The 25,799-nt window shown below is 38.9% G+C and overlaps 1 protein-coding gene across 1 annotated transcript in view; it reads left to right on the forward strand.

Annotated features, from left to right (window-relative positions):
• GRIN3A (glutamate ionotropic receptor NMDA type subunit 3A) overlaps positions 1–25,799 on the forward strand; it is a 160,829-nt gene that overhangs the window by 113,612 nt on the left and 21,418 nt on the right. The window contains exons 5-6 of the mRNA XM_063082471.1: positions 1,417–1,532; positions 9,532–9,683. Of these exons, the coding sequence (XP_062938541.1) occupies positions 1,417–1,532; positions 9,532–9,683 (268 nt within the window). The remainder of the gene's footprint in view (positions 1–1,416; positions 1,533–9,531; positions 9,684–25,799) is intronic.

A 25,799-nucleotide genomic window follows, 5' to 3' on the forward strand; every position in this document is an offset into this window, starting at 1 on the left:
GCTTCCCACTGCTGTGGAGCTGAGGGGTGCTTTCCCTTTGGTTGAAGTTAAACATAGGCCTCATTATAACTTGTCAGTTAACTAAAAAAAAAAAAAAAAAAGATTAATGCAGAGGTCAAAGGAAATAGTATTTACTTGGAAAACAAATAATTGCAATTTGGGTACACTGAGTCAGAGCAGCCCTGAATAGTGTTCCATAAGGCAAGCACAGGAAAGGTTTTTTATAAGGGCCATACCTTTGTGTAAATTTGAACAGCCTCATTCATGGCTCTAGGAGAGGAAGGACTGAGCCCAGATGGAATAAAGAAGAGCTGTTCTCTTTGCAAAGCTTTTTGGACAATGTTGAGGGTAGAAAAGCCTTTCTTAAATGGATGTTGCCCTACATCTTTCCAAAAAGGATTTGATGTGTCTGAAAACAAAGAAATCACTGCACACACCTTAGACAGTTCCCTTTAGAATTCTTCTCTTACCCTCTTTGTAAGTGGGAGTTCAGCCTGTGATGAGACATATCTTTACTCTGGACCATTTCTGCACCTGTGTTCAAAAAATGGGAAGACCTTCATGAAGGATGCCCAAGGCATCTGATGGAAGCTTGAGTCCAGCCCATTGTTGATTCCCTAACACAGCCAGGGGCACCTACTTTAAATTATTCTTGCTTGACCTGCCTGCTGGGATAGGAGTGAAACATGAATCTCTGTAGATACATTAATAAATCAGATCACTAAGATAAACAAATAAATAAGATCACATAAGCTTTCTCTTCCATTTATTGAATACTAGCCTATGGTCTATAAAATGACCACAACTTCCTTTTCCCCAAAGGTATTAGATCTCTTAAATGTATTCCCTTAATATCTAAATATGAAATGATAGCTGATCTCTGAAAAACATGATAGTGATCATGACAGAAAGAAAAATTTTAATATACTAATTAATGAGTATATACATTTACCAGCTATGTTATCTGGATCAAGTTGCTTCAACTCTCTGAGCCTCAATTTCCTCATCTGTTATGTCACAGTTAGTATGAGTGATAAAATGTATGGAGAACAACAAACACAATGCCTAAGGCAAAGAAGTCACTCTGGTAATATAAGAGAAATGAATCTTCTCTATGTACCTCTCTCTTAATTCAGAGTTGCTATGGCTTTGTTGTTGGATTTAGAAGTAGTGAAAGGGACTGGTAGATAAACCCATTGGGAAGATGTCTTTCTTTCTTAAAAGAGTGCCTTTTCCCCCAGGTCTGTACTCTCAAGGTCAGTGAGATGCCAGCAAAGCTGAGACTGCACCTAGCTAGCTTGTGCTGCCCTTAGTGACCAGGTTTCTGTGCCCTAAACAATAGCCAGCTGTCAGCCTTAGCGCTTCATGCCCATTAATGAATCATTTTCACTTTTCTTCACTTGGTCTTAAATATAGGAATGATCCAGAGAAACTAGACGCCTTCATCATGGACAAAGCCCTTCTGGATTACGAAGTGTCAATAGATGCTGACTGCAAACTTCTAACTGTGGGAAAGCCATTTGCCATAGAAGGTACTAATCAGTCACTCCTGATTCACTTTTACCCAGGATATGCTCAGTGTGCCAACCTAGCAAGTCACAAATGCCAAAGTCAGAGGCAAAGAGCTATTCATCTGCCCTTGTTTTCACTTTCAACTCATAAGCACTTAGCTATTAAGTTGCTGAAGTTAGAAATTTATTTTTCACCTACTCAACAAACATTTATTTACCTAATTGTTAGGAAAAAATTATTGTTACCCGAATGATGGTGCCTTAGATATCTGGGAGTGGTAGCTTGGTGTACTAAATGAGGGGATATAATTTTAATTTAATCTGTATTTTCTAGCAGCCAAATACTGTAGTGAATATGACGTAAAAACTAGAATGATTACATTTGATAATTGGAAGGGCCCCGATACTGATTTAATCCATCTTACTCACTTTAATACAAGAAAGCCCAGGAGCGTGACATCACATTTTCACAATCATACAATGATAGGATAATACTGGGGTTAAAATCTAAATCTATTGTTCTTAAATAAGTTTTTTTCCACTAGTTGAAAAATAAGTAGGAAAAAATTTTTATTCTATAGTTTAGTACCTTTTAGGGTTCTAAACAAAACCTTGTTTGGGATCTCAGATTTGCCTTTTTCCATACCGGCAGCAAATTTCTGCTTCCAACTTGATCAACCAATCAACAAAACTTCAGGACCAAAGAAAGATTGCTCTGTCAGTAGCTTCTCTCATTCTGAACAACGGTTGATATATGGAGCTGATAGTTTGAACCAGCAAATTTCACATCTCCCAGTTCCCAGCTTCCCTTCCCTGACACTACATGTAGCTCTCAAGACAGCCATGCTCACTTGTCAGAAAACACTTTGGCTTGAAACAGTCCCATGAGAATTCCCAAGTCCTATTTTCAGAAATCTGTACTTTCCTATATGTTAACTAGGGTGCCAAGACTATTCTGATTCCAATTTCCCAATTTCCCAACCACAGTTGGTCTCTCTCTCCCCTAAACACATCAGCAGATTTTTTATTTCAGTCTTTGTTTTTGTGATGAATGAGGATGCTGTTTCTTTGAAACTTCTCCTAGGAGAAATCAGTCTTCTCTCCACGCAAAGTGACCCCCATGTGAACCAGGGATGATACTCAGGAAGAGAGATAGTTAGCAGTTTTGGTCTTCTATTAAGATGACAGTCTGGGATAGCAAAGGCACCAAAAGAAAAGAAAAAAGCTAGAAAACCAGAGAACATTTAATATATACCCCCATTTTGATGTAACAGTAGGAAAATTCTCATTATTTTGTGGCATCTGGGGATGGTACATTTTATTTCTGTCCTAGATGCACTGAGTAATTGAGGTCCCTTCTGCCATTAGTAGCTACTAACAGTGAATCATTTGTAGAGGGCATAAAAATGAGGGGCTCCACTTTTCTACCTTGATCTTCAGGAAACAACCCTATCTTGTCAAAAGACAGTGGTAAGATGGCTTGTTTGCCTCTGCTAGACCCCAGTACCAGATGCCACACAATTAACTCCCTATTGGTTTCCTGTTTACATTTCCATCTGTGCTCCTGAGACTTAGTGTCTTGCAGTTCCCATCCTCTCTAGACACCACATTGTTTTCAAAGGGGATAAACACAAAATGGTGCATGGAAGAGCTCTCCCTGCAAGAGAGCAGAAATACTGCAGATTTTAATTGAGAGAGCATTGTTATCATAGTTGGCTTATTCTCAAAATGAATGGGTTGCAAATCAGAAAATTTAACTCAATACTGCCCCTGCCAACAAGTTCACAACCTCAAACCAGAACTTGGTAAAACACAAAAGGAGTATGCTTATAAGTTACGCACAACAATGTGATAGAAATATTAGTAAAAGTCTTGATTGCTGCATTTTTAAAAGATGTTAATCTCATAGATTTTTAGGGAAATACTTTCCTCAATAAAATTTTTTAAAATATTATATGCTTTCCTTTAGGTTTCTTGAGGTATTAAAATGTGAGCTTTAATTATGAATAAGTTAGGCTGTATAGGTATAAAAATCATCAAAGCAGTTTATAAACATTACTTGCCCACTTAGCATACAGGAAAGATTTACATGCCTATCCACATTGCTTCACATGGTCTAGTACAATGCTAGGAATATAACAATTATGTAAAAAATAAGGTATTACCTATTGAATAACTCATTAGGTTAGATTTGAGATAAGTACATAATTTGCTTACTCATTTAGTTAATCAAAAGCATCCTGATAGTTTGCACATGGATTTCAAGAACTTAGGAGGGAAAACAGACTGCACTGATTCCTTCGTGTTGAAAGTACCTTCACTGTACATATTGCTGATATCACACCAACTTAGTGTGACTACTGCTGTGGTCTGAATATTTGTGTCCCCCCAAAATTTGCATGTTGAAACCTAATCTCCAATGTGATGGTATTAGGAGGTGGAGCATTTGGGAGATGATTAGGTCATGAGGGCTCTACCCTCATGAAATGGAATTAGTGCCCTTATAAAATAGGCCCAAAGGAGCTCATTTGCCCTTTCCACCATGTGAGGACACAGTAAGAAGGCACCATCAATGAACTAGAAAGCAGGCCTTCACCAGACACCAAATCCGCCAGCACCTTGATCTTGAACTTCCCAGCCTCCAGAACTGGGAGAAATAAATTTCTGTTGTTTCTAAACCACCCAGTCTATGGTATTCTGTTATAGCAGCCCAAACAGACTAAGATGACTACTTCATACCCCTCCCAACTTCACCATTCTGCATTTGTCTAGACTTAAAAAGTAAAGTATGGCAAAGGAGACATAGTGACTCACACTGAATTTGAAACCCTTTCCTGAGTACTCTTTGCTATTAGAGAGTACACAGCAGAACAAATCAAAACTTATTAAGAATTCAAGAGCATGTGGAAAGTCTTTGGTCAAATTAAATACCATACACCAGGGTCACAAAGACATGCTGTGTGACCAGGAAAAAAGAAGAAAATGTTGAGATAAATGAACACCTGTCCCAAATTTACACATTGAATTTGGCTGACAATAAAGGTTAAATGAAGAGATAGAGTAATGTTACTGTGCAATGATTTGTGACCTCTCTGCTGAAGACCTTTGCCTGTTTGTGAGTTTGTTCTTTTACTTGCTTTCCAGTAATTACCTAATACCTTGGAGCACTAGCTCTGGAGTCTGAATGCTCGAATTAGAATAGAATTAGTCTCATTAACTGGCAAATTACTTAACCTGTTCTCATCTGCATAATGAGAATATGAATAGTACCTCTATGATACAGTTGTTTGTAAGGATTAAAGTAAAATAATACATGTAAGTATGTAGTAGCATGCCTGGCACATAGGAAGTGTTCAATAAATTATTATTATTCAGCATAATGAATTAATATAGAGAGACCAATTCACAATAAAATTCTCCCAGGATAGCCTTCATAGATGTCAGCTTCTTCCACACATTTGTCTCCCCCACTTTGATGTACTGGGGGTAAGGGAAACGCATTTTTAACGTTTCCTTTATAGTCGGCACTATTACAATATGTTCTCAACCATTGTTACGGAATAGCTAAATGGTTTTCCAAGGACAAACTGTAAAACTGAATGAATCTTCCTGAAGTCTTTTTAATCCTATCTGAGATCTTATTTTCAAAATATCTATTTTCCAACCACATTTCAGGAAGATTTTTTTTTTTAGTCTTTGAATATCTAACTATACATTTGCTAGCCAAAATATACTTCTACCACTCTTTGCTGAGTAAAGCTGATTTATCCATGGGGAAGAGATCAGGATTCTATTCTGAAAATTTTTCTCTTGGGCTATTAAGCTGTATCCAATTTCCAGGCAGCATGATGCCTTCATCTTTAGGGTTGAAGGATTCCATTTTGCTTCATCCATCAACCACAAAATAGTCAACCCCTTCTTTATTGCAAAGCCACATTTCTAATGATAATGAAAGCAACTCAGGCTGCTAAGTTGAGTCAGCAATTTAAAAATAAGACTTCTTTGACCAATGAACATGATCAAATTTGAAAAGCAACTGATAAAGAGAAGAACAAAAATGAAAACTTCAAGGTTTTATTATTTTATGTTACTGAATAAAATGGACTTTTGTATCTTTGAACAAATATCTCTTCTCCTCTCCACATAATTTTTTTTAATATTTCTCCCCTTGGTCCATATGCATAGTTTGTATTAATTAGCTAATAACAAGTATTATAAATGCAAGAAATCATTAAAATACCAATATTCGATATATGTATTAAAATAGAAAATTAAATGGATAGTAATACATTTTTAGCAGTCAATTGCAAATTAACTTAGACATGATGGAGTGGAGCAATTTAATATTTATTACTTACTGTGTAGCAATTTTTTATAAATGTCTCTGTGACTTCAGCATTGCTTTTTCCTGATGAGAATTTTAATACTTTTGTTGTAGCACCAACATTCTATTTTTAAAATATGTAGATTTATCACAAGTATTAATTTCAATTTTTTTAATTTTCTTTTTATGTGCTTTTGCCTCATCTACCAAAAATATCACTATCAAGAATCAATCTAAGATAAGATGGCTTCTCTCATCCTCTCATCTAGTAGCACTCTTTCATTCCTCTGAACTTCCAAAGTTTTATCTGTCCTCCTCATTGTGTCCTAGTCATTATATTTTACCCTTTATTGAATTTATGCCTCACCCATCTTTTCTTCCAAGAAAAATCATGTAATTTTCTACTGTGTTATGTAGTTCTTTATTTATATTTCATCTCCCCCATGCCAACATAAATTTCTTATGGATAACTCTGTGTATCTTGGAAACCTCCAGAGTACTTGGCAGAGTGCCTTGCAAAGAAGAAGCATTTAACACATCTGTGAAATTAATGAATAGATTAATAGTTGTGCAAAAAATGCTTATCAAATGAAAAACAAAACCAATTCTGTTATTATTATACTAATGTGGGTTGGAACTATTATCTTTAAGAGGAATTATAGGAGAAACAATATAATTAGTGAGGGTTCTTGCCAGTAAATTTCCTTATGTATATAATCATAAACAAGATAGGGCTATTCTTACACTATATCTACACAACTTATTGAAAAGCTTATAAGTAAAATCTGCCTGTGAATAATATATACTTGTTTCTACTGAAAATAAACCTCCAGTTTAGATGACTGTGGTTTTTTAATGAATTACCTGGTTTGGGGGATAGTGTCAATATGGCCACAGTTATAGGGCCTGTCTTGAATGGAAGGAAATAGGTCAAATATTCCCTTGACTTGGTCACATGTTGTAATGGATATGGTGAAAAGAGCATTGGTTTTAGAATCAAACCGACCCACTTTCAAATGCTTGCTTTGCCAACAACTAGCTGTGTGACCTTGGCAGTTTACTAATTCAATCTTTAAGTCTAAGTAATATATACTCTGGCATGGGTTCATGTAGGGATAGATAGCTGTGAAATAGTGTGTGGCATATAGTAGGGCTCAGTGTGTCCTATTTCTTATTAAAATCCCAGAGTGATTTAATTGAACTGTGAGCCACAATCTAGTACACAATAATGGTTTAGTAGATGATCTACAAAATAGGATAAGATATGTGAAAAGTTTATTATAGAGCAGTACTTGGTGTATAGTAAGCCCTCCATCAACATTAGAGGTGGTGGTGGTGGTTGTTGAAAACTATTGCCTCAGTGTGGAAAACACACTAATATTTAGCAAACATGGCCTAATTATAATGAACATCAACCCATCCCAATCAGGTAGTTCCAAGTCTTACTACTATATTTTCTTTTATGCCCCAGTTTTCTTCCTCCTGTCACTTGTCTCAATTGTCATGAAATTATCAATTACACAGTACATTCTTTAATATCTGTCTCCCTAAGAAAGTGTCCACTCCGTGAGAGCAGAGACATCTTCCTTGGTCACTGCTAAATCCTGATGACACAGTGCCTGAGCACTCAGTAAATATTTGTTGGATGAATGAGTGAGTCAGTGAATATTATTATACATGTGCCTAGTATTGTGCCTGACACAAAATGAGTACTGAATAAATGTTTGTGCAACTGATTTGTCAGTAGCATTTATTATAAATTTCTAAAGAAAACTGGTTACTTCCTTATAATAAGTTATCCTTTATAAAAAAGAAAAATGTTATTTAATGATAACATCAGCAGAAGAAAAAGCTGCCCATCCAAAGTCTTTTATTATAAGTCTTGCCTCTCAAACCAAAACTACTAGGCAGAAAACAGGCACTCAAAATAGCCCTTTGAATGGAAAATTCTAATCATGCTTTTCACATTGTCATCATTTTCTTGACTCGTAATTGTTAAGGAAAAAACAAATTATCTGGAAAAAAGAAAACATACAACTCTGTAAAACTCAAAAATTTTTCTGCATTATTTCTTTCTTCCCTTTATTGGTTATACACAGATCTTAAGCCTCCATTTTTTTTTTTAAGGATTTGTGTAACTGCATTTTAAAAAGGAACAAAAACGAATGTTCTTGGAATTGAATTGTAAGACAGACTAATTATAGCAAGTATTTGTTTCCATTAAGTATCTTTGGATCCTTGACAGACTCTTAGTCTTTATCAGTGAAAAAGAAATTAACCATATTTTTAATTTATCTTCCTCATCATGTTGAAAGCAAAAAAAAAAAAATCTTTTTTTTTTAACTATGCTATGCAATAGCTAAAAACAAAATGAGCTAATTAGCCTCTTTCACATGGCCCATCTCAAAGAGATAAATAGTGCAGTAATAGTTTGGAAAGCAAGTAAAGCCACACAGTGTGAGGATACAGGTAGTCTAAGCTGATTAATAAAACTTTGACAACACATCACATCCATCTTTGTGCTCTTCCCTATCCCTTCCTCTGCCTCTCTTGCCCTACATAACCACTATCCTGGATATTTGGTTTATTGTATCACATTTTTTTTTCTAAATATAGTATTATCACATATATATGTCTCTCTAAAAATACATTGTTTTGTTTTAATGTTTTTCCTATATCTATTCAATGGATTCATGCTGCAAGTAATCTTCTGAAAGTGACCTTCTTCATTCAATAGCATATTTCTCAGAGTTATTCATATCATTGCATCTAGTTCCGATGCATATATTTTTAAATTACATAATATCCCAATTGTATAAGCATTACACAATTAATTTAGCCATTTCCTTGTCAAAGAACATTTGAGTTGTTTCCAATTCTTGATAGTATGAACAGTGCCTCTAAGAACATTCTCATACATGTCTCCAGCTGTGCTTATGGAGTTCTTTGGGAATGTATTTAAGAGCAGAGTTGCTGGTCTTAATGTATGTAAATGTCCACCTATACAAAATAACACCAAATTATTTTCCAAAGTGGGTTATATCAATTTGCATTCCAACAAGCAACACAAAAATGATCTTACTGGTCCACACCACATCTCTAACACGTGGTATTACCTGAGTCCTTTTTTTTTTTTTTTTTTTTTTTTTTGATAATTGAAGTTAGTTATTGTAAGTTCTTGTTGATGTTTTAGTTTTCATGCTGTATTGTATGTTCACCTGGTCATATTATCTTATTCAAAAATAAACCAGAAAAAAGTAAAAGAGGGGTTATTCTCGAAAAGAGAATGCCATAAACCAAAGATTATAATTAATCCAATTTTGTGTATTTAAGGTCCAGAGGAGGGGTCCTGGGAGAGGTGGATAGGGAATCCTAGCCCTGGTAAAGACCTCAGAGATTACTTCTAAGAAATATCTTGACAGGAAGGGCAGAAGGTCTAGAAATAAAATGTTCCACCAGTACACTGTGCACCAGCCCATCGCTCTCCTTTCAGACTCATCTTGTCTACTCAGAGATGCAGCCAATCTGAGGGTAATCATATCTAAGAACATCTTTAAGTCCTTTGAAGGAAAGATGGTGAGAACTCACCATACTCTTGTTATCCGATCTGATGGCAATACCACATAAGTATGAAGTAGAGTGACAACCTCTCAGGAATGGTGTGAAAAACTCACCTGAGATTGTATTTTCTTCTAGGATATGGCATTGGTCTGCCTCCCAACTCTCCATTGACCTCCAATATATCTGAGCTAATCAGTCAATACAAGTCACATGGGTTTATGGATGTGCTGCATGACAAGTGGTACAAGGTGGTTCCCTGTGGCAAGAGAAGTTTCGCTGTCACGGAGGTATGGAAAGACTGCTAATACTGTGGACACTTTGTATAACTTTACCTTGAAGAATATAAGGAAATGTTGTTACTTATACCTCATCCTCAATAACCCAAGCTATTGCATTTAGTAGGACTCTCATGATACTAGGATTACTCCTAATTTCACCTGGAGAATGCTCATTCCTATAGGAATTTGCAGTGAGACATGTTTGTCTTAGATTTAAAGGTAATGCTATTTTGATGAGTAAATGTCTAAATTTCTACTTTTTCACATACTTTTATCCACAAGTGAAGAAAAAATGCTGTTCAGAATTACAGCAATAGTATCTGAAATTGACATTAACAGTGTTTGGTTTAACCATTAATTGCTGGTCGTAACGTGGACTTCAAAATATCCTTCAAAATCTAATCAAAACTTTACTAACTTCCAAGTGGTGGCTAGTGATAACTCATTTGTGGGTTTAGAAAAATTGACATACCTTAACCAGTAATTCTTAGATTACAGAATCATAGATTTCTAAAACTGAAAACAACCAATTCTCTTCATTTACGTTTGGGAAACTAATACCCAGAGATACTGAGTGATTTGCCAAAGGCACACAAATAGTCAGAATCTACTTCTTTCTACTTCAGTACTCTGCCTTTACACTGTAATAGGAAAGAAACTACAAAATAAGGCAGAAACGAGTTGATTAAAGTACAAGACAGAAAGATGTAACCAGAGCCACAGGCTCAGATATTTAAAAAGAGTAGCCAAATAAATCAGGATAAGGTCAGTCTTACGTTAAAAAAAAAAAAAAAATTCTAAAGTCAACAACAATGGCTTCCAATAGTCTCTATTTACCAAGAGCCCCCAAATTTTCATTTCAACACAGACCTTTCCTCTCAGCTCCAGAACCACGTATCCACCTTCCTATTTGACATCTTCACTTGAATATCCTACAGGCGTCTCAAATTTAACTTGTCGAAAACTGAACCCTTGATCTTTGCTCTTAAATCTGCTTTTTCTCCTGTGCTTCACATCTTGGTAGCGTACCCCTGTCCATGTCGTTACTCATTCCAGAATCTGGCAGGGATCCCTAACGCCTCCCACATCTCCACTTCAGCATCCATCAGCAAGCCGTACCTTTGTCTTCTATAAAATATGCCTCAAATATGCCCATTTATTGTTATCTCCACTGTCATCACTCTAGTCCAAGCCATCATCCCTCACCTGGGCCACTAGAAAGGACTCCTAACTGGTCTCTGTTTTTACTCCTGCCTTCCTTCCATGTGGCAAATCACTCTTCTGCTTTGAAGCCTGCAGTGGCCTCCCATGTTACTTAAGACACAAAAAGAAATGCTGGCATGGCCTACATGCCCTGTAAGACTTCCCACTGCCCACTTCTCAGCCACATCTCATGCCATGTTCCTCCTGGCCCACTCCAGCCTCACCACAACAGGCATTTTAGATGGAGATGCACAAGGGGCTTGACTGCCTGGGGCCCCTGAACATGCTGTTGCTTCCTCCTCTGCAAATACTCTTCCCTCTGACATTTGCTCAGCCAGTGCCCTCACCTTATAAACTCCCAACTGAAATATCCCTTCTCCAGACAGACCCTGCCCATGGTCTTTAAACAATCTGAATTATATCTCGCTTTATAATCTCATATCTCACATTATTTCATAGCAATTGGCATGATTTATAAATGTCACTTTTTTGGAACATATATTTAATCAGATTATTATTTATTAATGTATTTCTTCTTCATTAGATTGTAAGATCCCTGAGGAGCAAAGACTTTGATTACTATTTCATTCTCAATGCTTAATGTACAAGGGTTCTTCAAAAAGTTCATGGAAAGATTTGTATTATCTTTCAATTCCATTTTTTCACAAATTTTTTGAAGAACCTTCATATAGTAGGCACTTAATAAGTAATTGAGGAATAAATGAATTATAAATAAATGTCAGAGAAACTGGACAACATGCCTGAGAAGAAGTCGGGGAGCAGAAGGCCAGAGCATAAAGCAGGAGTGATATTGGTAGTGTACTGGGCTGAATAGTGTCCCCCCAAAATTCATGTCTACCCAGAACTTCAGAATGTGTCTTTATTTGGAAATAGGGTCTTTGAAAAGGTAGTTAATTAAGATGAGGCTATACTGTATTGGGTCGGTCCCTAAATCCGATAACTGGTATCCTTATAAGAACAACGTGAGGAGAGATACACAGGAGGAAGGCCATGACACAACAAGCAGCGACCGGCAAATGAAGCTACAAACCAAGGAATGCAAACGATTGCCAGCAACCACCCGACGCCAGGAGAGAAACATGAAACAGATTCTCCCTCAGAGCCTCCAGAAGGAACCAGCCCTGCTGGCACCCTGATTTCAGACCTTTGCCCACCAAAACTTGAGAGAATAGATTTCTGTTGTTTTAAGCCATCCAGGTTGTGGTAATTTGTTACAGCAGCCCTGGGAAGGAAATGATAGAGATAGATGATGGTGGTGGTGGTGATGATGATGATGATGATGATGAATAGATAGATAGATAGATAGATAAAAAGAAGAGTAGATAACTCCAACTAGAAGCTGAGGCAACGGTCAATGAACTTGACAATTAAGTTACCTCTGGTCTTCCCGGCAGCCATGACAAAAAGGAATATAAGTTGTGAAGGAAAGTTTTTAATTCAAAAAAGAGGAGGAAGTTTGTCTTTAGTTCTAAATTCTAAAATAATTCTTTCTTTAAAAAATTACACTGAATAACTGAGTTTGCAATGTTTGCAAAATGCAGAAATACTTCTCCTCTGGCTAATTCTTATACTGAAGTTTCACAGAAGTTGAGGGCATGATATTAGATAAGACAATGAAAACCTTATGGAAGGCACTAAACATGCAACGCATGTCTTCTGCTTCTTTATGACCTACCCAACCTGCTTCAGAAAACCGAGGCCACATGCAAGAATGAACTTGCTTGTCCAACGATATATATTTAGCACTCACTATGTGCTAGACACTGTTCTAGATATTTTGGATATATCATTGAACAAGAAGCAAAGTTCCCTGCGTTCAAGATGTTTGTATTCTAGGAGGAATCAATATGCAAAAAACATAATACATAAGTAAATTAGATAGCATGTTACAAGATGAGGATAAGAGTGATGACAGAAGTCATGGAAAGTCTCACTGAGATGATCCTTGATCAAAGATCTGAAGGAAGCATAGAGGAAAATAGGGACTTAGGGAACTAGTATGATCTGTTTCCTACCATGTAGTAGAAAATACAAGGACATTAGTTCACTCGGCTGTCACTACAACACTGTAAGGCAGGCATTTTTATCTTTATTTGGAGAGATTTGCATGGCTTTTCCTGAAAGAAATAAACTTGGGCTTACACAGGTCAACTGAGTTAATTCAGCCAAGGCAGCAAACAAACCAGTTACTTAAATCGTGCAAAGTAACAATTACTTGGTGTTTCTACCATGTACTGTTACCATAGCTGACTCAAGCCAAGATCTCCAAGAGATTCAAAATTGAAAACCAGATATTATATGAGACAAAAGGAGCCTCCCAATTGTGTCCCCAAAGCCAGCAATACTGAATGATTTTTACCTCCCCAATCACATGCATACCTCTAGGTTATTGCCATTTCAGAGGCTCATCAGATGAAGACGTCAGCTAGAGGGACGATCCCACACCTAGGCCAAGCCGCTGAGGGTGCGTGGCTCTGCAGACACAGAAACTAAATCCATCTGGGCACACAGAAGAGAACATGCTTTTGAAGACTTAACTAACACAACTACTAACACAAACCATAACATAAACTGTGCCAGATTTATTTCAATGTAAAAGTATCTATCACAAAACATGATAAATTTGAAGCCGTACATTTCTGGATTTCAATCCTGGCTCTACCAGTTAACAGCTGAATGACCCAACTGTCATGAGTCTGAGTTTCCACATCTGTGAATGGGTACAAACAAACCTGCTTTGCCATTTTGTTCTGAGAATAAGACATCATTTATGGAAGACCCTAATAAGAAACCTGGCATAGTAAACAATAAATAATAGAAGTACTAATTCTTCTTTCCCCTTCATCAGGAGGGATCCTCCTATGACTCATACATATCTACAGGTGTCTTCCCCTAGCTCTTTTTTAAAAGTGAGGGAAACTTCCCAGAAGCCCTTCATTCGATTTTCTCATCTTTTATTGGCCAAAATTGTTTCATCTGCCCACATATAAGGCAGTCAATGGTGAGGAAATGGGATCACCATGATAGATTAGGCCAGCTATGACTCAATCCCTAGGATTCGTGGTTGGGCAGGCTTCCTTGAAATACACAGTCATATAGAGAAATATGAAGACCTAACAAAAGCAGTATACTTTTAGAAAGGAGGAGACAGGAGAACGGATGTTGAACAGGCAACCAACCACCTCTTCTATACCCACTCTGTAGACTTGGAAAAGTTGCACGCTCTCTCCCACCCACTGCTAGCCACCTATACAATAAGGTATTTGGATTTAATCATCTGCAAGGGGTCTCCCAGTTTTGATATATTGATTCTGGCTTCCCTTAATATCATCTTGAAATATCAATATTTAATATTCTACATGGTATAGCAAGATGGTTAAAAGCACGGGCTTTGGAGACAATTCTGGGTTTGAATCGCAGCTTTATCAACTATGTGATACAGGACACTTTACTTGACCACTGTGAGCCTCCGCTTCTGTGAACTGGGGAGATAGTAATACATACCTTATAGGACTGTGCTGAAAATTACATCGAATATTGCTTTTCAAATATTGAGCATATATTCAAATATTATAACCACAAAGTTACTTATGTTCTTAAAGATTATGAGGTTTTTACCATAAATGTTAAAGGGCTATACAAATTTATTAGCAATATCAAACAAAATCAAATTAAGTGTGGACCAAAAAAAATTTTTTGTAAAACAGACAATCAGCAAAAGCCATAAATTGTTTAGATGGTGTATATAAATACAGCACAATTTTTTCAAGCACAATTTTTTAAGAGGCCAAATTCAGGGGGGAGGCAATTGGGAGATTCTGAATGCACCGGTAGTCAGCTGGAAGCAATGGATAAGAGGCTGATACAAGAATCAATCTGTAGTTGTTAAGACAACCCTGAGCCCACTTCCCAGGTCAGCTGAATTTGGAAGGAAGAGAGAGGTAGGAATGGTAGAATGTAGGAGAGATGTGTCCTTAATTAGAACTTCAGAGACAGAAATAAAAGAGGGTTCTGGTAACATCCATGTGTGTGTAGAGATAGTAGGGCCACCCCCAGCCTCAGGGAATGTTGTCAACACACACAGAGCTATTCTTTTTCAGGAACGGTGGTCTGCACTATGGCATATCCTGGTCCATGCAATGACAAACTGTTTTATAATGATGATCACCTGTGTGCATTAAATAGCAATACATTTCTTTGTGCACCAATTGGCACATTTATCTTGAACAATCTAAGAGAATTTCAGGATCATCCACATAGAATTTAAAGATTGAATGTAATTAAGTGAAACCAATCTCCAGCTCATTGGCTGAGCTTGATCTCCTCTGCAAAGGCCCTCTGCCTGCTAGATTTCCCTTTGTTCAGGACATCTGTACACGAGTCTCCACCTGCTTTTTTTCTGTCTCCCAGAGAAGGTCAGAAGAAGGAAGCATGCCTATTAGTGCTTTGCTTGCCATCCCTTTTTGCCTCAAATGTCATACACTGGTGGGCTATGTTAGTACAGAGAGACAAGGACTGTCTTTGAAATCAGACAAACCACACAGAAGCCTACCTCTACCACCAACAGACCTTCAGCAAGTCACGTAATCCAGCTCAGCTGCAGCTTCATCTCTTCAGTGGCTCTTGTGAGTAGTAAATAAGATGAACTTGGCCCTCCTCCTTACCCCAGCCCACGGGGAGTTATGCAGAGCACAACACAACAGAAGCAGGTATGCTCTCAATGGTGCCTCTCCCGACAGATGTTCTTGACTCTGAAGAAGACAATTCTCAGTTTATTTCTGACCTTCCATTTTGCCAGTTACAGTCCCAGTCTATGTCTCTAATACAAAGCAATTGAACACCCTCTTTTACTCCAAAAAAAAAAAAAAAAAATCCTGGCTTGGATAATGATTATATGGACCCCTAGTAATAAAACATAAAAGATGCTCTGTTCCATTTCTGGCAGTTGGACATTAATACTTAGTCCCACGAGAGCACCTGAACCTTTTCACCTCCCATCTCTTTGCAACCCCAGAGCTGTATAGCTGCCATTTCTCTGGAAGATAAACTCTGTTTTTTTTTTTTTAAATTCCAGGGCTTTATCTGCTCCTCAGAGTCACCTAGGAAATTGTAGGTCTAATTCTGCAAACCAGACCCTGGTAGTTTTCGGAGAGAAATTTTAAACTGACCTTAGTTGTTTCCCCACAATCCTCCCTGCACAACTGTGCCTTTGCCCACAATGGACTCATTGTCGATTAATTCCACCAGGGAAAACATATGGCAGGGTGTAAATTTCTTTCATTTTCCTTTGAGTCAGCAAAAAATGTAATTTTTTTTCAAGTCCCTGAGTGAATTTAAGAGCTCTATGGCAACACTTTTATAAAATCTGTTATTCGCAAACCAGGAAAGGAAGGCAACAGATCACAATTTAGAAAGCTCCAAAATTCTTCGAGGAATTATTACGATGTATAATAATACCTCTTTTTGCCAGTCTCCTTTAAATAATGTGTTGACTAATGCACCTTTTAGCCAAATGGGACTACCCAAGAAGGACGAGGAAACAGTGGTGTTAGCTAGAAATGGCACACTCCAACAGTCAAAGCTGAGCTTTAAAGAAAGTATTCGTTAAAATATGGTTTAAGGAAACCAGCAAAGATGGTGCAGTTCCCAGGGTGGGTAACGTGAGGGAGCCATTACTATGTCTAGGCTTGAAGAAAAAAATGGAGAGCACCATTCCTAGAACTCAGGGGGGCATGGGAGAGGGCTTTCTAAGAACCATGGCCATTTGGTTAGGGTCACAGCCATCCCAGGTGGACAGAGCTGGAAGAGATCCTGGGAATAAATACCCGATCTCAGTCTCTTCCCACTCTCCCATCATCTGCCACTGCCTTAGGTCAAGGAAGCCTACCATGTGGTCCAGAGAAGTCAGCTTCCCAGGGCACAAAGCAGGATGGGTAGTGAGGAGTGGATCTGCAAGGCCAAAAGAACACCCAGGCCAGCTGCAGGAAAGTGTCCCAAGCCTAACCACCTGAAAATGTGCAGCCTCTGCACCTCCAGACAGAGGTCCGGCCTGCAGGGAGAGAGATTATGCCTTGCACTGGTTGGGAAGAAAAGCCCAACCAAGTCTACTGGAATGACCCTGGTCAGGGGGGTCAGACCTCACTGAATCTACCATTACTGTGAAGAGGTAGCTCTGTGTCCTTGCGAAAATCACCTAACCTCTCTGAGCCTCAGTTCAATGCATATTTTGCTGGGTTTTTACGAGGTTTGCTTACTGAATCCAGGATTCTCCTCCTGCTGTTATTGGCACTGAGGGAAACAAATATGTACTAAGCAAGAGGTCAAACATTGAAAGGAAAGGAGCACTATCCCAGGAATCCAGGGGCCTCAATTGCATGGGGTGGGAAAAAGGAGAAGCATATTTTGAAACAGTCTAAAAGTAAACCATTAAACTTTTCAGGGTTTTTATTATCAAAGAAAGTGCACGGGAGGAAACTTTGCCCTATGCCTGAGCTTACCCCATCCTTCACCTCACTCCACTCCTGGTCGCCAGCCCCAACCTGGCCTTTAATTCATTCTTGACCCTTCCTAGCCTCAGGCTACCCCAGCCTTGACCTTCACTCCCTGAGGGATGGAGCCACAGGGCAGAGATAGAGTAAAAATGTCTGTTAAGCTCATCATGAGCTCATTTTAAAAACTGAAGTTTAAATGTGTCTTTTTAGGAGCACTGTATAGTTGCAAAAGTAAAAATAACCATGGTAGCGAAATATCTACATCAGCAAGGTACATCAAAATGTCACGAACTCAAATTACTTAACCTCTCTGAGTTCCCTCCTCTGCAAAATGGAGATGATATTTTATGTTTCTAGCTTGGTATTAGCAATAGAGATAACGTACATAAAAGTGCCTGACGCATACATAGTAGGTACTAAATAGGGAAGGTGGTTATCATTATTTGTCCTGACTCTGCCATGAACAAATTTCATAACCTTTGGCAAATCACTCCTCTAAACTTGCTTCCTTGCCCTAAAATAAAAGGGCCATGCAGCATGGCCAGCGAGAGATGCCGTGATTTCTCAAGTAGGTTTCTTTAGAGGAGTCCTGTCCTAACTAGCTGAAGATATGGACACCCTCGGACACAGAGAAGGATAGTAGACTCACGGGCTCCAGCCTGGATTCCAGCCTGACCAATGCCCCAGGCTTGATTCCCAAGGGCCACCCAAATGTACACCTGGTACATTCATATTTGTTCACTGAGAAAAATGGAGTTCCCTCATTAGCAGATCTATTCATCCCTCTGTTAATATTTTTGGGGGGAGGAAAGGGAAAGGATAGTCAACTATATGTTGAAACCAAAGGAGATCAAACAAGTCACACCAAGAAGCTTTAATGCTGTCAGTTTTCTGCTCAGTTTATCTTTAATTCATATTAAAACCCCAAATGGAGTGGCTAGGGCTGTGGCGGAGGGGTGAGTTTTAATGTAGGCTTTTCTGCTCTTGACAACTAGGTCACATACCAGCTTCCTCCTGCCCCTCTCTCATTCCTGCCCCTTCCCTTTTCAATTTAAAATGTCACGATCTGCTATTCAACCTGACGAAAGTTATGGCAAGGCAAGGAGAGCTAATGACTACAGATTGCTTGAAATTGAAAACTCGTATATGTTGGGAGCCACCTTGACGGCTGAGTGCTTCCCATGGAATAGCCTAAGTAATTAAGTTTAATAGTTAAGCCAAGCATAAGGTCAGATGGAACCTATCCAGGTCACGCTTTCTTAAAACCTGAAGAGGCACAAAGCTGTACGTGTGTCTTTTTATGATGTGGGCATCATAATTGGCATGAGGAAAGGGAAGCCAATCTCAGAAAAGCCCCACCTTCCTCTACTCTGCTACCAGAACAAATTCATTCATTTATTCATTTATTTATTCATTCATTCATTCATCAGCAAACATGTATTGAAATCCATGTGCCAGGTCCTGGGCCAGGTGCAGCCGACGCAGAGATGAATACAGAGTTCACAGTCAGGGAAAGACAGACTGGTGAACAAATCGCTTATTCTGCATCACCAGAGGGGCAGCAATGGAAGAAAATACAAGGTAGAGCAGTGATGCACACAACCGTGTCACGTAAGAGCAAGAAGGAATCAGAGCAGACTTCCTGGAAGAGGTAACCCATGTAGGGGGAAGAAACCTCCCAATAAAGCATGAGCAAGACAATGAGGCATGAAATTATAAGCAATGCAATTTGGTTTTGCCCTCCAAAGATGCTGCACCCAATTATGCTAGATGAACAGGACTCCAGGCCCTCTTAGTGCTGCCCCTCCTCCCTGGGGCATCCTAATATTGTAGGTGGCCATTCTCCTTTGCCCTCTTGTTATGCAGCCACAGCTAGACCCACAAGTAAATTACAGGCCTTTAACTTGTTCTGCCTTGCAGCCTCTCTATTACCTCCTCAAGGGCAGGGACATCTCTTCCAGTCTCCCTATGGAAGGCAGTCTGGAATAACAATGAATTCCAGTTCTGGAAGCAGACTTACCAAGATTTAACTCCCCTCTCCACAAGCCGTGCAACTTCCAAAAGTTCAGATCTTCCCCCTAAAACTGGGCATAATAACCAGGCCTGCTTGAAAGTGTGGCATATATTTAATGAGATAGTTTATGGAGAGCACCTGGCTTTATAAATTCTCCCTCCTCCTTCCCTGAGTATAGAATTATGTATGCAGAAGAAAAAATATTTGGTGAATAATAAGCACACACAAGAAATTACAGTTGGTGCACCCACCCTCCCTCCTGGACCCTAGGTGGATCCATCTCCAAAAAAGCCGGAGCATCTTATTGCAAGCATCTTATAATTCCAGCAGAAACTTTATTTACTGCTTGCACATGTTACAGGACAGAAGATGTTTTTATTGGAAGGCTTGAGAAATGCATGATTCTGGAATTTCCTACTTTGCAAAGTGCTGGGTTAACTAGCTTTTATAGTACTGTGTTTTTTCTTTCTTCCAACTCAACATCTAGATTTGAGTGGGAAAACATGAAGATGTTTTATACAGACAGACCACTGGGCTGCACTTAAAACAGATCTTGAAAGAAAAAAGCAGTAACTATTGTCTTTAAATGTGGTCAATGGCATTTTAAAGTTGAGCTGCTGAGTGCGCAGGCTGGGACTTAAAATTCTCCAGTCTTTTTTTCCCCTCACCCTACGTTATCACAAAGTTAGAGCTGCTTCTCTGTTGCTCTCTGGTTACTATAAATGACTGAAGTTTGAATTTTGATACAAGAAAAACTAATTCTAGCTAATGACCAAGTAAATAGATCTCATGGAGTAAGGGTCTTCTCTTTTATACAGCACCAATGCTTGGGCATAAATTATACTCAAGACCATACACTGTTCATAGTTCTTGCTTTTACCTTGGTTAAATGCAACAGATTCATGGATATTTATGAAATGCTATTTACTATGCAACTAAAAGGTCTGAACAGGGCTTACACTGATTAGGGCTATTGTGAGTGATAGTCTTGCTTCCATTTTTGTAGACTTCCTTGCACTGAAATCTGTGGGAGGTTGCATGAAATGAGACTCCTCCCTGATCTCTGTTTCCTGTGCAGAGAGTAGTTGCTCCTGGCTCTGAAGATTCCGGCTTGAAGAAAACAGAAATCACGGCAATGTGGGAAGATTGCCATCTAGTGACTCCAATGTGAGGTGTCTCAAAACATTAGAAAAGCCATCTTTTTGTTGTTGTTGTTCCTCACAAACAGTATTAACCAAGTCTAAGAAGATGAGAAATTGCCCTGACATTTCCTCCAAGGCATCTAAGGACAGTTTCTCCCCCTACGGCTGTGGAAGTTGGTAGAATTTCAGGATTGTTGGATGAGAAGGCAGCATGCTGGGGAGCCCTGGTGCTGGTAATAGGGTGACCCTCTCATCACACAGTGCAGGCAGCTTCCTGCAACATCTAAGCACAGTCTAGTCAGCCAGGGAAGCCAGCGCATTCACATTTAGAGCCCCACCTTTGCCTCTTCCTTCTACTTCTATCCAGTAGGACTTCAGGAACAGTGTCATGAGTCAAATTGTGTCTCCCCAAAAAGATGTTGCGGTCCTGAGATCCAAATCCACAGTCCTTAAGAACGTGGTCTGGCTTGGAAACAGAATCGTTGCAGATGTGATTAGTTGAGATACAGTCATACTGTAGTAGGGTGGGCCCGGAATCCAATATGACCAGTGTCTTTATAAGAGGACAGCCTCCACACGAAGATGGAGACAGATGATGGAGGCAGAGACAGGATTTATGCAGCTGCAAACCAAGGAATGCCACAGATTGCCAGCAAACCACCAGGAGCTAGGAAGAGGCAAGAAAAGATTGCCAACTTCTTGATTTCAGACTACTAGCCTCCAGAACTGGGGGACAATAAATTTCTGCTGCTTAAGCCACCCAGTTTGTGGTGATTTGTAACAATAGCCCTGGTGAACTATACACCCAGCCTTTCCTCTCTAGTGCCTCTTCCATCCCAGTGCAGACCCTCATTTTTCAGACAAGCAGGTGTAGTTGTCATTGTTCCAGAGCTGCTTTCCCAGCTGCTAGTCCCTCATCCTGTTCACGCCACCCTTCACAATGCCAGATTAATCTTTGCAGAATATAATTCTGAGTAGGTCTCTCTTCTGATTAAAATCTGTGTTTTCTCTACCAAATAGAAAACAAACATCTTAGCCAGACATTCAAAACCCTCCTTGATCTGATTCCTTCCAGCTCACCTTCTGATACTTTCCTCTAGTACTTCAGCCACAATAAGCAACTTGCTGATATCCACACCTACCCTCTTTCCCATTTCGTGATTATAGTACTTGTCCCCCTTGTCTCCATCAGAGCCAACCACTTGGGGTGGGGGGAGAAGACTTCTTCTGTTTGTTCCCAGAGAGAAGTAATTTCTCAGTTCTTGGAGTTCTTATAGCTCTTTGCCCTTACCTCTCTGATGACCTCTCTCATTTTGCAACTTGTGTTATAATTAATTATAACACTCTCATGTCTCAATTCATTCAACAGTCAGTAAGCTTTCTGAGTGGGGAACATCTCTGAATGCCTTCAACATTTTACATCTTTAAACATGATTGAATAAATGATGTCCTGAAAGGAAAGTGTCTGAGGAATGTCAAACCATCTCTCCAATTTATCTAATATCATGCTCTCCCTCAACCTCCCTGCTCCAGTCACACTGGCCTTCTTAGGTTCCTCCTACTTCTTTTGCTCCTCCTGCCCCAGTGCCTTTGCACATGGAGTTCCTTCTGCCTAGAACACTCACTCCTTCCCAGAACATCTAGTTAACTTCTTCTATTCCTTGAGATTTCAGCTTAATCATCACCTCCTCAATAAAGATTTCCCATTGCGCGACCTCCCCTACCTCACTTAATCCTGCAAATGATGCGATGAGTTAGCAATCGTTGTTCTTGTTTTACAGATGAGCAAACAGTGACTCAGCTAAGTCATTCTGCCCTAGGTCACACTCCAAAACTCACATTGAACACCATCCCAGAATGACAAGAGAAAACCAAGCATATTATTCCTAATTCTTTTAAATATACATGACAAATATAAAAGAGGGACCAAACAGTGTTACATCCTTAAAGCCATGCTGCTTATTAAACTGTAAATTTCTTGATCACAAAACTACATTTCTCAAGGTACTATTCACCATAGTAAACCCCATTACCTGGCATAGGGCCTGCACATAGCAGGTGCTCAATATATGCCTTTTAACATCTAACAAGGTTTGCCACATCCAAAGAAGATAAAACACATATAGCCAGAGTCAAATTTTCTGCTTTGGAGAAAGTAAACAACAAAGTAGAAAAGGGAAATGAAAGGAGGCAGGGTACAAGACATATTGAGCACCTATTCTGTGCTGGTGCTATGTTAGATGCTTTTTAAAATATTTTTTGTTTTAGATGTTATCTCACATATACCTACAACAACACTAAGACACCATTGTATTATTCCTGCTTTGCAGGTGCTCAGAAACAGTTTAAACTTACGGCTGTGTGGTTCCACAGTCAATACTATGGCTAATGTCAATACAGTTAAATGTTGAATATGGTGACCAGGAGCACCGCAGAAAGATGACAGCTTCCAGCTGAAGGTCAAGAACTGCCTGTAAAGCATCTAGAATGACTGTGTGACCACCTTGCCCAGAAACCCATTCTCCTGACTGACTCAGAAGACCAAGCTTTATATGAGCCAACAGTGTCATCAATTCCACTGCTGTCAGTTTTACTTCCCAGTCTCAGTTATTCTTGCACGTGAGCACGTCATAGTTTTTTTATCTACAATCCCTTGAGGAAAAACATAATAATAACTTGCTGAAATAGAAGTGCCATCAGGTTTCTTCCAAAACAGTCAACCCTTTTAATTTACTTACCACGGTGAATGTTCTATAGTCTACATCACTCTACAGTGATAAACAGAAAGAATAACAAATAGTGCTTTCCACGAAAATGGCTAAGAATAATGGCCAGAGAAAACAGAAACAATGGCACTGAGTCCCATAATAATGCTGAGCTACAAAGTTTATGAAATGTAAAACAATGGAGAACCCAACGTCTCCTTGACCAGAACTCCTCCAGATCCAGCATAACGTTACATCCTTTACAACACAGGAGTAGAGCAGTTCTGCTTGCACATTTGAAATCTTCCAATGAAATGGCAGCATCTTCCCAGCATTGTCTATTCAACCATTAAATTAGTTAACTCTTGTGACGAGATTTCTCCTCTTACATAATATTTCTATATACACTGCCTTATCTGATTCTCACAATAACCATGTGCAGTAAATAAAGCAGGTACAATTATTATCATCACTTTACCAATGAGGACACTGAGGCTGGCCCAGTAATGGCTTCTCTAAAGGCTCACAGCTAATAAGGGGCAGAGCTGAGACTGAAACTAGGATCATAGAACCCCTCTGCTCTCTCCACTACCCCTTGCCACCTCCTGAAAACACATTCACATGGAGGATTACAGCTTACTAAGAGGTTCCACACTGGTGGCTCCTTTCTAAATAACCGTAAAGGAATTACTCAGGAGAAAGTCAGTGGGGCAGCCATAATAGTGCCTGATGGGGCAGTGATGTCGGGTATTGTGCTCCTCAAACCTGTAATGATGGCAAGTCCAAGGTTAGACCTCAAGGAGTTCCAAACTGGAGGAGCCAAAGTTAATGCCTGTGAAGTACTTAGAGCAGAGTGTGGCACACTGTAACCAACATATACAAGGAGAGTTTGTTAAATGGGCATACATATATTTAAGTGCCCGGAGCTGCCAGGTATTCTTTCTCTACTAGTAGGGTAGATAATAATTAAATTAGTAATAATATCAACAATGATAATGATTTATCATATGGGCTAATATCAGCTTTATTACTCTTAAAACTGTATAAAATATATATTATTAGCCTCATTTTTTAGATGAGAAAACTAATATCAAGGAACTTTCCAAGGTCTTACTGCTACTAGGTGGACAGTTAAGATTTTTTTTTTTTTTTTTTTTTGTCTTTTTCATGACCGGCACTCAGCCAGTGAGTGCACCGGCCAGTCCTATACAGGATCCGAACCCGCGGCGGGAGCGACGCTGCGCTCCCAGCGCCGCACTCTCCCGAGTGCGCCACGGGCTCGGCCCGACAGTTAAGATTTGATACTGGGTTGTCCTATTCTAAATTCTTTCCACCCTATCATGCTTCTTTCAGATCTAATTAATTTAGTCAGCTGGAATAATAATTCAATCATCAAATATTTTAGCCTCCAAACTTTTTCCCTTAAACTGTCTAGATCTGTGCTGTCCAATATGATAGTCACGTATGACTACTGAGCACTTGAAATGCTGTGAGTCCTAATTGAGATGTATAAGTACAAAATATACACTTAGTACCCCAAAAATGTAAAATAACTAATAAATTCTAATATTCATTACATGTTGAAATGATAATACTTTTAGGTTAAATTAAATATATTAAAATTAATTTCACCCTTTTTTTCTTTTTTAATGTGGCTACTAGAAAATTTTAAATTATACGTAGGCTTATGTTATATTTCTATTGGACAGTACTGCTATAAATTATTGTTTCAAGATCCATCTACTTTATCTCCCACATATTGATCTCAGAGAAAATTATATAGGATGAAAATGAATTATTAAACATTAAATACCTTTGAATTATTCTCAGTGCATGAACCTATAACACAAGATGTCCAAACACTGAGTTTCAGAGTATCCGTCAGACTACTTTTATTTTTTACCATAATTCATAGCAAGAAAATATGTCATATGTATTGCAAATCATATATATACTATATTTAGTTTTATGTATTTATATATCAATATAACTAAAACAACAATTCATGAAGTAACTGCACGTCCCTTTACTGATGATATTTTCTATTCAGTTATCTCCTGTTCTATTTTTTTAATGTTGGTTGCAGCCCACTAAGCTAACATCATAACCCACTAATGTATTGCAACCCACAGTTGGTAAAACTCAGTATAATGCCTACAAGTGAGATACTGATTCTATCTACACCAAGGTGAGGGATATTTTGGTAAACAAGAACATGGACCTGGCAGAAATGAATGAGCTGGCGGAGGCCTGTAGCTACAGCAAGTTCTGCAGCCTGTTCTGTTGGCCAAATTGAGGGGAGCTCATCAGACTAAATGCTTCCCCCTCCTATTGAGTCAGCACTAGGATATGTCTAATGTCCATCTGTTGTTCTGTGTGCTCAGCTTTGCCCCTTTCTTATAACTAAGAGCAAGTGCTTTTTTTTTACCTGCTCTTCTTACCCAGCACCCACTCTCTACCTCAGCTCCAACCATGAGGTTCAAATAAAATCTTCCCTATATTATAGGCCATGTCCGATGGCTCGGGGTTGAGAACCCAACCCAAGTGAG

This window comes from Cynocephalus volans, chromosome 17 (genome assembly GCF_027409185.1).
Source record: "Cynocephalus volans isolate mCynVol1 chromosome 17, mCynVol1.pri, whole genome shotgun sequence".
NCBI lineage: Eukaryota > Metazoa > Chordata > Mammalia > Dermoptera > Cynocephalidae > Cynocephalus > Cynocephalus volans.